Source organism: Rutidosis leptorrhynchoides, chromosome 4 (genome assembly GCF_046630445.1).
Source record: "Rutidosis leptorrhynchoides isolate AG116_Rl617_1_P2 chromosome 4, CSIRO_AGI_Rlap_v1, whole genome shotgun sequence".
In the NCBI taxonomy this organism is placed as follows: domain Eukaryota; kingdom Viridiplantae; phylum Streptophyta; class Magnoliopsida; order Asterales; family Asteraceae; genus Rutidosis; species Rutidosis leptorrhynchoides.
Window position 1 is genome coordinate 607648655 of NC_092336.1, and position 16805 is coordinate 607665459.

Sequence of the window (16805 nt, forward strand, 5' to 3'; positions counted from 1 at the left end):
ACTCACCACTTACCCACACACACATATGGCCGACGAAGAGCGATAGGTCAAACGTTAATCACTCGCCACAAAGCCAAATATACACATGTGACCGACGAAGAGTGATAGGTCAAAACTTACCCACTCGTCACATATCCAAACACACACATGTAGCCGACGAAGAGTGATATGTCAAACATTAATCACTCGCTACATAACCAATACTAACATGTAACCGACGAAGAGCGATAGGTCAAACATTTATCACTCGTCACATGCCTCACTTCCAATTGTGGTCGACAAAGAGTCATTTCTTACGGAAATCACTCACCACATTCCAACACACACATACACAAAATGAATATAGCCAACGAAGAGCTATCCACACGGATATCACTCACTATATTTTTTCCAACTCAAATGTGGTCCACAAAAAGTGAATCCTAACGGATGTCACTTACCACGTCGCACGCACGCAACCAAATTATATACATAAGCGTATAAATATTCCACTCACCTCGATTACTTGAAAAGCAATCCCGCTTGAGCTCCTAAACGTCCAAATGCAAATCACCTAAGTAATTCACAAACAAATGAGCTAAACACTCTAGCTTATGCCCAAAAACACCATAAGTGCAATATTGACCCATTTGCACTTACTTCCACTTGACTAAGTCAAAACTTACCCGAAACACTCATAATCACAATCGACTAGTGATTATGTTCCAATAGCCCATTTACACAAGGTTTTCATCATCAAAATACATTTCTCGCATCATTTGACACCAAAACCCATTTTGACCTAATCTCAAGTCAAAACACCATTTTGCAAGCTTACACCTCTAATCACTTATAACTCAAGTTAGCTAGTGATTTCACACCCAAACATGATTATCAACTAATCAATTTCATCATCCAACCCAAAACCCACCAACAATGGTTATCGACACCATTTACTAGCTTATTCATCCATTTATCAACTAGTGGGTCTTATTCAAGAACACACAATCAAAACCCTAACATTGAATATCAAATTCAACAATGAAAAATCGGAGTTAAAGCTTACCACAACAACCACAACGTAGCTAGGAGTGAGATGAACAACTTCAAAACTCGGGCCTTTGATCGATTCAAGCTTCTTCTACTCTAAATCACCAAATCTCTCTCTAGAACTTCCCTCTCTCTCTAGAATGAAATGGGAGTGTTTGTGGATGTGAAATATGATCCAAAAATCGATCCCAAACTGATAATATGGCCTCACATCCGGCCTCAAGTGAAAAGACACAAATGCCCCTCTTAAAATAACAAAACTGCACAGCTGGCCCGCCAGTTCATCTGGACGGCGTCCAATCCTTCTTTGCTGGACGGCGTCCCACATCTTGGACGGTGTCCCAAACACCTGAACAAAACTGAAACTGAAACAGGGTCTTACAAGGTGCCTGCCCAAGTTGAAGCTTTCTTTGCTGGTGACTATGCTGCTGCTGCTGCTCTTGCAGAAGTTACTTACATGGACCCTATTCTTGAAACAGATCCTGAAGCTGTCTTGCCAAATACCTTTGCCAAAATAGTTAAGGGTAAAAAGGTCTTAACAAATAAGTTTGTCAGACCTACTGTGACCCCACCACCGTCCATGAAAGAAATTTTGGAGGATGAAGTAAAAGCCAAGGAAACCAGTACTTTAATTGATGAAGCTACTGATCCTTCTAGCATTTACTATATGACTCCAAAGGAAAGACACATTAAAAGGGAAATCACTGAAAACAATCAAAAAAAGTTAAAATCAATTGAATCCCCTTCGTGTTCAAATTCCACCAATGCTGAGCCAGCTGATGAAAATTGTACTGGTAAACCATTAGCTAATGACAAGCCAGCAAAACGCAATACTGGCAAGTTAAAAGAAGCAATCAAGATTTACAAGAATCGACCATCATCAGCTGACAGATCAGTAACTTCCCATACTGATTCGTCGAACAAAGGCAAAGCAGTATACCATGATTATGGTACTGGTACTAAAAAGAAAGCTGCCCTTAAGGGAAAAGCTAAAGTGAACCAAATTGTAGAATCAAGTGCTAGGTCATCTATCACTGAGATAATGACTGTCAAGCTTGACCAGCTCATAGCTTCCATATCTGAAAGTAGACCCGATCTTACTGCACCCATTTACTCAGTGTATGACCAGTCACGGATACCAAATGTGAGAAAATGCTACAAATGTGGCAGCAAGTTTCACTTAGCCAACTGGTGTACTCTAACCCTAACCCCATCTGCTGCTGCCTCTTCAAGAAAACCAGCAGACAGGAAGAGATCATCAAAGATGACCCTTCCAGAACCCATCCTTGGATCGATTCCCAAAAAGAACTAATCTCTTAGCTACTGTGCAGGGCATTCAGAACAAGCAAATCTGGTATCTCGATAGTGGTTGTTTGAGACATATGACCGGATGTAAGTCCCCGCTGATGGACTATCAAGAAAAGGATGGTCCAGTTGTATCATATGGAGATAATTCGTTGGGTTACACAAAAGGTTTTGGTACTTTAACAAATGGGAATATTACTTTTTCAAATGTAGCATATGTCGTTGGGCTTAAACATAATCTACTCAGCATAAGCCAACTGACAAGCAAAAGTAAGATAGTCCAGTTCAGAAGAAAGATTGGCACTATTTTTGATAAGACAGGGAAGCCACTGCTGACAGCAAAAAGATATGAGAACATGTATCAAATTGACATGAACACAGCAGTCACAACAACTGATACCTGTTTTTATTCAAAGGCAGCAGACAACCTCAAGTGGTTATGGCACAAGAGACTCTCACATCTCAACTTCAAAGATATTCATAAGTTATCTAGTAAAAGTTTGGTGTCTGGGCTACCCACAATGTCTTATGTGAAGGACAGATTATGTCTTGTATGTGAAAAAGGGAAGCATCACCATGCCTCATTCAAATCAAAGCAGATTTCATCTGTTGAGAAACCATTTCACCTTCTTCATATGGATCTTTTTTTTCCTGTTAATATAGCCAGCTGTAGTGGGAAGAAGTTTACACTGGTGATTGTTGATGAATATTCCAGATACACTTGGGTGTTCTTTTTGAAGCAAAAGAGTGAAGCTGCTGATGAAATTATCAATTTTATCAAAAGAATGGAATTACTGAATGGGCAATTGGTGAAGCAGCTTAGAAGTGATCATGGTACAGAATTCAGAAATGCAACATTGGAAGAATTTTGTGCTGACAAAGGTATTTCACATAACTTTTTTGCTGTGAGAACACCTCAACAGAATAGTGTTGCAGAAAGAAGAAACAGAACTCTCATTGAAGCAACAAGATCTATGTTGGCTGAGTCTGGGCTAAAAAATTCATATTGGGCAGAAGCTGTGAACACTGCTTGTTTTACCCAGATTAGATCTTTAATAGTGAAAAGACATCAGAAAACTGCTTATGAAGTTCTCAAAGGCAGAAGACCTTCAATTTCATTTCTTCATGTATTTGGCACTCCCTGTTTCATTCTAAACAATACGGATCAGCTAGGCAAGTTTGATGCTAAGGCTGATGAAGGTATATTTTTAGGATATTCCAACATGTCAAAGGCATACAGGGTTTTGAATAAAATAAGGGGCTGTTTTGAAGAATCCATTAATGTTACATTTGATGAAACTGCCCCTACTTCATCTTCTGGTCAAGAAGATGAGGAGTTACAGTTTGAAGAGTCAACTCAGCAAGCTCTTGATGATGAAGAAGAACTAGTAGCAAATCCCTCACCAATCCATGTTGCTGGGTTCTCTGATGATGAGATGGAACACTCTGTTCCATCTGTGTCTAAACCATGTGGACCTACTGGCTCTACTGAAGTTTTACAATTGGAGCATAGGTCTACTGGTTTTGAAGGATCTCAAGATGGTACTGGTTACACTCATAATGAACAGATGTCTCCCACTGCCGCTCATTCCTCTAAAACAGCTGATGATCAAGATGCTGTGTGTTCCACAACAAGCTCACATATTCATAACACTAGATGGACAAAGGAGCATCCAATTAAACAAGTTATTGGTAATCTGGCAAGTGGTGTTAAAACAAGAAGACATGCAACCAGCAATTTTTGTATGCATGTAAACTTTGTGTCTACCATTGAACCTACATGTCATGATGAAGCAATCAAAGATCCAAGCTGGGCAGGAGCTATGCAAAAAGAGATCTCCCAGTTTGATAGGAATAAGGTTTGGACATCGGTACCTAAACCTGATGATGAAACTAAGAAGCTCATTGGTACCAAGTGGGTTTTCAAGAACAAGATGGATGAAGATGGGATTGTAATTAGAAACAAAGCTAGATTGGTAGCTCAGGGTTTCAAACAGGAAGAAGGATTGGACTATGGAGAGACATATGCTCCAGTGGCTATGATAGAAGCTATCAGATTGTTCTTGGCATATGCTGATAAAATGAACTTTAGGGTATTCCAGAAGGATGTTAAATCTGCATTTCTAAATTGGAAGCTGCAAGAAGAAGTTTATGTCAAACAGCCTCCTGGTTTTGTAAGCAGTAAATATCCAGACCATGTCTACAAGCTAGACAAAGCTCTTTATGGCCTCAAACAGGCACCAAGAGCATGGTATGAGACACTTCATGTGTATCTCACTGGTACAGGTTTTAAAGTTGGAACAATTGATACCACTCTGTTCTCAAAAGAGATAGATGGTGATCTCTTGCTGGTACAGATATATGTGGATGATATTATTTATGGATCTAAAAATGAGAAACATTGTCAAGATTTTTCAAAACTTATGTCAAAGACATATGAAATGAGCTTACAAAGAGATTTGCAATACTTCTTAGGATTGCAAATTAAATAACTTGATGATGGAATTTTTATAAGTCAGGATAAATATATCAAAGATATGTTAAAGAAATTTGGTCTGACATGTTTAAAAGATATAGGGACCCCAATGGCAGCATCTATTAAAATAGATGCTGATCTCAATGGTGAACCAGTCAATATCACTGAATATAGAGGTATGATTGGGTCCCTACTTTATCTTACAGCCAGCAGATCAGATATTATGTTTGCCACATGTCTCTGTGCCAGATATCAAGCTGATCCTAAAGAGTCACACTTGCTAGCAGTAAAAAGGATATTTAGGTATCTGAAAGGTACTGCCAAACGTGGTCTTTGGTATCCCAAAGACTAGGATTTTGACCTAATTGGGTATTCAGATGCTGACTTTGCAGGGTGTAAAATAGACAGGAAAAGTACTACTGGTGGTTGCCAGTTACTGGGTGGTATGCTATAACAACCCTCACTTTTCGACTTCTAAATTTATTAAATTGACCCTAAGGTTTACTACCTGATTGTACATACTTATTGTTTAAGGGTTGATATATATACAATTTAATTAACATAGACCGAATAATTACACACTTATATAAAGAATATGATTATAGTAAATATAAGTTATATTATATTAACTTATATATTGTAACATAATTTTATAACGTATATAAAATGTAATACTTTTACTACATAGTAAATGTAATATATAATTAATTATATAATAAATGCAACTATATAAAAGTGTAATAATATTTATAAAACTAATAAAACAATAAAGTAATATTATAATTAAATTAAAAATCATATTTATTAATAATATATATATAAATAATGAATATATTAATATTTTTATATTAAATTTGTATTTAATAATTAACTAAAAAAAATAGTTGATAAAAGTTTTTAGAAAAACATAAATCAAGTACTTGAAAAATAAATAAAAAAAAGTAAATAAAAAAAATATTAAAACTTGATCTAGATCTACTTTTAATAAACAAATAAAAAGATAAAAGTACTTTTCCTTATTTTAATTTGCAACATGCCAAAATGACTAGACATATATACTTTTTATTTTTTTAAACACCATTTGCAAATTAATTAGGAATTCTTTTTATTTTTATTTTTATTCTTTACCGATCTTTTTCCAACTATAAATACAAGGCTCTAGTTACAAATTTTTGCACACACATTTCAACATTTCCTTCTCTAAAACTTGAAGAAATTTTGAGGTAAATTTTCTCTCCATATTTTTATTTATTTCTAATTTATTTTTATTTTTTCGGTCGAAACTAGTAACACAAACAAATTTTTTTAAATAATCTATAACATAATTAAATAAAAACTTTGCATGACAATTATCAACATGAAGATTATGATCTATAAAAATTAGTTTTCTAGATTAATAATTCATTATTGTATTTTTAAAAATTAATTTAGTTTTTATTATTCCAGCCACTATTTTTTATTTATTTTAATAAATATATAATGAATTTAATAAATTGTAATTTGTACATGATAATTATTAATAAGTATTATGAAATCTGAGAAAAATATTTTTTCGAATGTATATCATGTTTTTATATTTTTAAATAATTAAAACTGTTTATTAAATATATATACATAATCAGCATGTAAATAACAATTTAAAATAAATTAGTAAAAGGGTTAAATAAATTATGAAACTATTTTTCTAGTATAGTAGAATATTAAACTTAATTTATTGGATCAATACATATTATATAAAAATTAATTTCGAATTATGTATTATTTATATATAAAAATAAGGTAAAATTTTTAATAAATAGTTAAAACAATAATAAATATATATATATAATTTTTATAGGATTATAAAACTTATATAAATAAGCGAAAATTTATAAAAACTAATTTTTTTGTCGAATTATATTTTTTTCTTATTTAAGCTTGTTTACGATTTAAAAATAAAAATAAATACAAATTAAATACAAAACGTAATGGGAATAATTTTATAAAATTATTATATGTTTATTGTGATATTTAGGTACTGATAAAAATATAAAATATAAATGTCTATTCATTTATCTATTTTTTTTGTATTTTAGATACTAATCGATTAAGTAAAATAATAATTAAAGCATAAAGATTAGTTTCAATGTATAAAACATTTTTTTTAGTTTATCTACTATTGTGAAATCAATAAAATATTAATTAGAATTATTATATAATTTATTGATATATAAATTTGAATTTAGATAGTTTATATATATAAATTTTGATATATATAATAAATATAAGATTTATATTAATCAGATTATATTATATAAATTTAAGATCTGTATATATATATATATATATATATATATATATATATATATATATATATATATATATATATATATATATATATATATATATATATATATATATATATATGTAAGACATAATTATTACATATTTAACCTATCTACATAATTAAACTTATAATACTTTGTTATAAGATTAATTTTAAAATAAATTAATAATGATAATACATTAATAATATTAAATATATTCAAACTTAACATAATATATATTTACTGTATAAGTAAATTATATCAATGTGTCGTAATTCTATATGCACATAACGTGAAGGTTATACTCTAAAGATAACGTGCACTATATACAAACTTCATCGCTACTTACAATCGTAAGTGAATGATGTCTAGGTTGCCATTTATGGGTAAGCTTGTGGATCTCGAATGCCATGACTTAGATTCTGATCAAGAGTCCTGGGCCCCCGGTTACATCTGGTCATTCCTGACTTATTTGATAGCAACGAAGTTTGAGTAAAGTTGTACAACGTCTTACTAATGAATATAACATGAACTTATAAACTTTCCATAAGTTGAAACCTTCCTATTTTGGACTGTCACTATTAATATAATTCATTATATTAATAAACATACACTTGGTCTATCAGACATTTACTGATCGAATGTTATACCTTTAGGTTGATATCCCGGTCACTTACTTGCTTTACTTTCCTTTCTTGCGTGGAATACTTCAACTGCTATTTAAGGTGATTTTCATAGCCCCACTTTTACTGTTTATTAAATTGTTTATAACTTTTGGGGTGAGACACATGCTTGCTTTATAACTGTTTTACGTTTAGACACAAGTACTCAAATGTTATTATGCTGTCATGCTTTGATTCATGCAAATCCTCACCGTAATATCGTCAATTGATGCGTATAAAAGGTAAAATTAATTATTGTGAGCCTATTGAGAGTAACGTCTCTAACCATTTGACCGTTGGTCTTTGGTTACATAATAATGATTCAACGACACTGAATAACAAAGTGTCACGAGGTAATTTTTGTTTAGTCGCGATATTACAAACTTCAGCAACACTTTTAGATTGATACGTTTGGTATCAATCAACTTTAAACTAAATCTTGTGGTCTAATGCATATTATATAAACCTATGAATTTCACTCAACCTTTTTGGTTGACACTTTAAGCATGTTTTGTCTCAGGTGACGAATAAGATGATTGCCATGATTGCTACTTAATGAATTGAATGCTGTTACATGGAGTCTCCATTTCATTACATTTACTTTGCATTAAGACTATTATTATTTCAGTTTGAATTTGATGTAAAAACTTTTAATGCTTCCGCTGTTTTATTAATAAATGTTTTATTCAAAACGTCTCATATAGAGTCATTCTCGTTTATACAAATGTGTTATGATATTAATGGTCACAAATACCCCTGGCCCTATTTGGGGGTGTGACAGATTGGTATCAGAGCAGTTTTGCTATAGAGAACCAGGATTGCATTTTATGTGTGCCTTGTGTGTTAGCTAGGGTGCTTTATTAATCTTTAGGACTATAGCCTTTCATGCCTTAGTTTTAATTGCCTATCTCTTATTATCTTGTTATCCGTTACCTATACTTTTACCTCTTGCCTTACGTCTTCCTTAGAACGCTTGTAACCTTCTTTTTTCATTTTTTAGAATGACTAGCATGAACCTTATCATCATTACCGACACCGAAGAATCTGATTTCGAGAGATCTGTCCACACGCCTAGTTACCCTCCTATTTCACCACCGACATCACCTACTTACACCCCTGCTACACCACCTATTTCTCCAACTTATACTCCAGCTACCCCACCTTTCTCACCTAAGGACGAGTCTTCTCCGGAAAATGAAGCTTATGATGGTGACACCGAGAATGACGCTTCGGACTCAGAATATGAGGGAGAGGTAGAAGAGATTATCGAGGAGAAGGAGGAGGAAGAGGAACCCTCTGAAGATGAACCCGAATCTCCCATAATTACCAAAACTCCTTCACCAAAAAGGAAGGAACCTGAGACACCTGCTGCGAATATTGCTAGTTCTTCCAAACAGCCGAAAACATCTGAGTTCACTAACACCGAATACGACAACACTACTATCCGGTGTGATATTATGAACCTACAAATGCATGTCGACAACATGAAGAAGTCATCTCATGAACAATGGGTAAAGATGGAAAAACGTCAAGACTATCTTAACAGTGATGTAAAGAGAGTCTATGATATGTTCTCCCAAATGGTTACTAAGCAAGACAAGAGGATTGCAGAGGTCAAGAAATCTATAATGTATCTTGTGAGCTACTTCAAGGATCAACACAAAACCTCCACTTCAAAGAAAGACTGATAATTCTTAGGATTTTCGTTTCGTCCGTTATTTCTATTTCATCTATGTAAAGGCATTCCCTACTGTACTTCTCATCTCCTTTGTATAATAAGGATGATTTATCCATTCGTTATTAATAACAAGTTAAGTGGTTGTTTTTATATTTTGACTTATCCTGGCTTAGCCACATGTGTGTGATTATGTGATGATTATTGATTATAATTACAAATTATATTGCACCATAACTCTTCAACTAATACTGTAATTATGTATTGAAGAACAATGGCTGGGGAACAACAACCAAGTAACGACACCAACTCTCCTAACGTTACTCTAACAAATGAACAATTTCGACAACTCCTTGCTGCCGCTCAAGGACACAACAATAATCAAAACAACAACAACGGAAACCAAAACCCTTCGAACTCATGCTCACATAAAGAATTTATGAATTGTAAGCCACCAAGCTATAAAGGGACCGAAGGACCAATTGAACTAAACTGTTGGTTCGAAAAGATGGAATCTGTATTTCGTCTAAGTAATTGCGGTGAAGGTGATAAGGTCAAGTATGCTACTGGAAATCTATCTGGTGGAGCTCTAACTTGGTGGACTGCTTATGCTGGTACAGTTGGATGGACTGCTGCCCTAGCCATACCCTGGGAAACATTAAAAACCATGCTGGCTGGCAAGTATTGTCCCAGGAATCAAGTTCAGAAATTTGAAGTCAAATTTTGGGAGTTGAGAATGAAAAATCTTGAAGTTGAGGAATACAACAACCAATTTCTGGAGCTAGCTGCTTTATGCCCTAGTATGGTTACTCCTGAGAGCAAGAAGATTGAAAAGTATATCATCAGTCTTCCTCCTCAAATCCAGGGGAATGTTATAGCTGCTGGTAAAGAATCTGTTGAGGCTACGATGTTAATGACCCAAAACCAGGTTATGGCTGCAAGAAGAAATGCCAAGGAAAAACAAACCGAAGTGAAGACTACTGATAACAAAAGAAATTTTGAGCCTACACAAGGTGCAAGTTAGAATTCAAACAAGAAGATTGGTGATATTAAAAAAAATGGTTATGTTGGAACAAAGCCGCAATGTAAACACTGTAATAAACATCATCATGGGTTGTGCACTGCTAAATGCAGAAGGTGTAAGAGGATTGGTCACTTGACCGAGAATTGTAGAGTTACTCTGCCTGCTACAAATACAACTCCAACCGTGCCTACTTGTTTCGGTTGTGGGGAAAGGGGCATTACAGGAACAACTGCCCTAAGAACAAGACTGCAACACCTGATACTACTAAGGGAAGAGCCTTCGTCATGACCGTTGAAGAAGCTAGGAACGATAATGACATCATCACTGGTACGTTTCTTGTCAACAACTGCTATGCTTCTGTTTTATTTGATACTGGTGCTGATAGAAGCTATGTGTCTATTGAATTCTGTACCTTATTTGACGAGAAACCTCAAACCTTAGACACTAAGTGTCTTGTAGAAATGGCTAACGGGAAATTTGTAAAAGTTGACCGAATCTACAAGGAATGTAATCTGACTCTAGCCAATAAAACCTTCAAGGTTGACTTAATGCCTGTTGAACTAGGAAGCTTTGATGTAGTCTTAGGGATGGATTGGTTATCCCCGATGAAAGTGGGTATCCAATGTTTTGATAAGACAATTAATATTCCTCTCGAAACTGGTGAAATTCTTGTCATCCAAGGAGACAAGGGTGGTTCCAAACTTAATCTTATCTCATGCATCAAAACCCGAAAGTACCTTATGAAAGGATGTCAAGCCATTTTGGCTCACATAAAAGAAGTCAAGCCAGATGAACGGAATATTGAAGACGTTCCCGTTGTTAAAGACTTTCCTGAAGTTTTTCCTGATGAACTCCCTGGTCTTCCACCACAAAGACAAGTTGAGTTTCAAATTGATTTGATCCCGGTGCTGCACCTGTTGTAAAGGCTCCATACCGACAAGCTCCATCTGAAATGAAGGAATTATCCATTCAGCTACAAGAACTCTTAGAGAAAGGATTCATTCGTCCTAGCTCATCTCCATGGGGAGCACCCATTCTTTTTGTCAAGAAGAAAGATGGCACAATGAGAATGTGTATTGATTACCGAAAACTCAACAAGTTAACCATCAAGAACCGTTATCCACTTCCACGTATTGATGACTTATTTGACCAATTACAAGGGTTAAGTATTTATTCAAAAATTGATCTTAGGTCGGGTTATCATCAGTTGAAGGTTAAGGAATCCGATGTTTCCAAGACTGCCTTCCGGACTCGTTACGGACATTACAAATTTTTGGTAATGCCCTTTGGATTAACTAACGCTCATGCTGTATTCATGGATCTCATGAACCGAGTATGCAAGCCTTATCTCGATAAGTTTGTGATTGTTTTCATCGACGATATTCTCATCTACTCTAAGAGTGAGAAAGAACACGAACAACACCTTCGACAAATTCTAGAGTTATTAAAAAAGGAACAGTTGTATGCTAAGTTCTCCAAGTGTGATTTTTAGTTGAAGACTGTTCAGTTTTTGAGACATGTAGTTGACAGTAATGGGATACATGTTGACCCCGCAAAGATCACGGCTATTCAGAACTGGGAAACACCTAAGAACGCGAAACACATTCGTCAGTTCTTAAGACTAGCCAGTTATTATCGAAGATTTATCAAAGATTTCTCCATTCTTGCCAAACCACTCACCAAGTTGACTCATAAGGATAAGAAGTTTGAGTGGACTAATGAACAGGAATATGCTTTTCAGACCCTGAAAGAAAAGTTGACTACCGCACTAATCTTATCACTACCTGACGGAATTGAAGACTTTGTAGTCTATTGTGATGCTTCAAACCAAGGTTTTGGGTGTGTGTTAATGCAACGCCAGAAAGTCATTGCATATGCATCCCGACAATTAAAGAAGCATGAGAAGAACTATACTACCCACTACTTGGAACTAGGAGCTGTAGTATTCGCATTAAAGATGTGGCGACACTATCTTTATGGAATCAAATTCACCATATTCACCGATCATAAGAGTCTCCAGCACATCTTTGATCAAAAGCAACTGAACATGAGACAAAGACGTTGGGTCGAATTACTAAATGACTACAACTGTGAACTCAAGTACCATCCTGGTAAGGCAAATGTTGTTGCTGATGCACTCAGTCGAAAGGATCGAGTCAAGCCTATCCGAGTGCGAGCTTTGAATATGATCATTCAAACAAATCTGACAGCTAAAATTCGGGAGGCACGACTAGAAGCTATAAAGTAAGAAAATATCAAACATGAAGGACCTTCAGGTTTTGAAAACCAACTACAAATCAAGGAAAACGGAACACGGTATTACAACAACCGTATCTGGGTTCCCAATTCGAAAGTCTACGAAAGCTAGTCTTGGATGAAGCACATAATACTAGATATTCTATTCACCCAGGCTCTAGTAAGATGTATCACGATGTGAAAGAATTCTATTGGTGGCCTAATTTGAAGTCTGATATTGCTGAATATGTGAGCAAGTGTCTTACTTGTTTAAAAGTTAAGGCCGAGCATCAAAAGCCATCTGGTTTACTGCAACAACCGGATATTCTGAAGTGGAAGTGGGAATGTATCGCTATGGACTTTATTACTAAATTGCCCAAGACTTCTAGTGGCAATGATACTATATGGGTCATAGTAGATCGTCTTACTAAATCTGCTCATTTCTTACCGATCAAGGAGACCGACAAGATGGAGAGATTGTCACAACTGTATATCAAAGAAATTTTCTCTCGTCATGGTGTTCCTATATCAATCATATCCGATCGCGACAGTAGATTCACTTCCAGATTCTGGAAATCCTTACAAACTGCTCTTGGAACTCAACTTGACATGAGTACTGCTTATCATCCGCAAACCGATGGTCAAAGTGAACGAACCATTCAAACGTTGGAAGATATGCTTCGCGCTTGTGTTATCGACTTCGGCAAAGGCTGGGATAGACATTTGCCTTTGGTCGAATTCTCTTACAATAATAGTTACCACTCAAGTATTAAGGCTGCACCTTTTGAGGCCTTATACGGACATGTAGATCCCCACTGTGCTGGGATGAATTAGAGGACAGACAGTTAACCGGTCCTGAAATCATACACGAGACAACCGAAAAGATAGTTCAGATTAAGAAACAAATAGAAACTGCCCGCAGCTGACAGAAGAGCTATGCTAATAAAGGTCGAAAAGATTTGGAATTCCAAGTTGGTGACAAAGTCATGTTGAAAGTATCCCCTTGGAAAGGCGTCATTCGTTTTGGTAAACGAAGTAAACTAAGTCTGCATTTTGTTGGACCCTTCAAGATTACTAAAAGAATCGGACCCGTGGCTTATTGATTAGAACTACCTGCTGAACTTAGCAGCATACACGATGTATTTCATGTCTCGAATCTTAAAAAGTGTCTCGCTGATGACACTCTCATTATTCCTTTGAAAGACATTCACATTGATGATAAAATGCACTTCATAGAAGAACCCGTAGAGGTCATGGACCGATCTGCTAAACGCTTGAAACAAAGCACCATACCTATTGTTAAGATCCGTTGGAATTCACGACGTGGCCCCGAGTATACCTGGGAACGTGAAGACCAGATGAAATTAAAATATCCCCATCTCTTCTCAACCGCTGGTGCATCCGAGAAGTCTACCTAAAACTTCAGGACGAAGTTTTTATTAACGGGGAGGTACTATAACAACCCTCACTTTTTGACTTCTAAATTTACTAAATTGACCCTAAGGTTTACTACCTGATTGTACGCACTTATTGTTTAAGGGTTGATATATATACAATTTAATTAACATAGACCGAATAATTACACACTTAAATAAATAATATGATTATAGTAAATATAAGTTATATTATATTAACTTATATATTGTAACATAATTTTATAAAGTATATAAAATGTAATACTTTTACTACATAGTTAATGTAATATATAATTAATTAAATAATAAATGCAACTATATAAAAGTGTAATAATATTTATAAAACTAATAAAACAATAAAGTAATAATATAATTAAATTAAAAATCATATTTATTAATAATATATATATAAATAATGAATATATTAATATTTTTATATTAAATTTGTATTTAATAATTAACTAAAAAAATAGTTGATAAAAGTTTTTAGAAAAACATAAATCAAGTACTTGAAAAATAAATAAAAAGGTAAATAAAAAAATATTAAAACTAGATCTAGATCTACTTTTAATAAACAAATAAAAAGATAAAAATACTTTTCCTTATTTTAATTTGCAACATGCCAAAATGACTAGACATATATACTTTTTATTTTTTTAAACACCATTTGCAAATTAATTAGGAATTCTTTTTATTTTTATTTTTTATTCTTTACCCATCTTTTTCCAATTATAAATACAAGGCTCTAGTTACAAATTTTTGCACACATTTGAACATTTCCTTCTCTAAAACTTGAAGAAATTTTGAGGTAAATTTTCTCTCCATATTTTTATTTATTTCCAATTTATTTTTATTTTTTTCGGTCGAAACTAGTAACACAAACAATTTTTTTTAAATAATCTATAGCATAATTAAATAAAAACTTTGCATGACAATTATCAACATGAAGATTATGATCTATAAAAATTAGTTTTCCAGATTAATAATTCGTTATTCTATTTTTAAAAATTATTTTTTTTTATTATTCCAGCCGCTATATTTTATTTATTTTAATAAATATATAATGAATTTAATAAATTGTAATTTGTACATGATAATTATTAATAAGTATTATGAGATCTGAGAAAAATATTTTTTCGAATGTATATCATGTTTTTATATTTTAAATAATTAAAACAGTTTATTAAATATATATACATAATCGGCATATAAATAAAAATTTAAAATAAATTAGTAAAAGGGTTATATAAATTATGAAACTATTTTTATAGTAAAGTAGAATATTAAACTTAATTTATTGGATCAATACATATTATATAAAAATTAATTTCGAATTATGTATTATTTATATATAAAAATAAGGTAAAATTTTTAATAAATAGTTAAAACAATAATAAAAATATATATATAATTTTTCTGGGATTATAAAACTTATATAAACAAGCAAAAATTTATAAAAACTAATTTTTTTGTTGAATTATATTTTTTTCTTATTTAAGCTTGTTTACGATTTAAAAATAAAAATAAATACAAATTAAATAAAAAAACGTAATGGGAATAATTTTATAAAATTATTATATGTTTATTGTGATATTTAGGTACTGAGAAAAATATAAAATATAGATGTCTATTCGTTTAACTATTTTTTTGTATTTTAGATACTAATCGATTAAGTAAAATAATAATTAAAGCATAAAGATTAGTTTCAATGTATAAAACATTTTTTTTAGTTTACCTGCTGTTGTGAAATCAATAAAATATTAATTAGATTTATTAGATGATTTATTGATATATAAATTTGAATTTAGATAGTTTATATATATAAATTTTGATATATATAATAAATATAAGATTTATATTAATCAAATAATATTATATAAATTTAAGATCTATATATATATATATATATACATATATATACATATATATATACATATATATACATATATATACATATATATACATATATATATATATACATATATATATATATATATATATATATATATATATATATATATATATATATATATATATATATATATATATATATATATATAAAAGACATAATTATTACATATTTAACCTATCTACATAATTAAACTTATAATACTTTGTTATAAGATTAATTTTAAAATAAATTAATAATGATAATACATTAATAATATTAAATATATTCAAACTTAACATAATATATATTTACTGTATAAGTAAATTATATCAATGTGTCGTAATTCTATATGCACATAACGTGAAGGTTATACTTTAAAGATAACGTGAACTATATACAAACTTCATCGCTACTTACAGTCGTAAGTGAATGATGTCTAGGTTGCCATTTATGGGTAAGCTTGTGGATCTCGAATGCCATGAATTAGATTCTGGTCAAGAGTCCTGGGCCCCCGGTTACATCTGGTCATTCCTGACTTATTTGATAGCAACGAAGTTTGAGTAAAGTTGTACAACGTCTTACTAATGAATATAACATGAACTTATAAATTTTCCATAAGTTGAAACCTTCCTATTTTGGACTGTCACTATTAATATAATTCATTATATTAATAAACATACACTTGGTCTATTAGACATTTACTGATCGAACGTTATACCTTTAGGTTGATATCTCAGTCACTTACTTGCTTTACTTTCCTTTCTTGCGTGGAACACTTCAACTGCTA

At 32.7% G+C, this 16805-nt stretch overlaps 1 protein-coding gene across 1 annotated transcript; it reads left to right on the plus strand.

Annotated features, from left to right (window-relative positions):
* The first annotated feature begins 10761 nt into the window (after positions 1-10761).
* LOC139842996 (uncharacterized) lies at positions 10762-12265 on the plus strand. Its single transcript, XM_071833088.1, has 3 exons — positions 10762-11313; positions 11970-12084; positions 12204-12265. Exons 1-3 carry the CDS (start codon positions 10762-10764, stop codon positions 12263-12265), a joined length of 729 nt encoding a protein of 242 aa, XP_071689189.1.
* The last annotated feature ends 4540 nt before the right edge of the window (positions 12266-16805 follow it).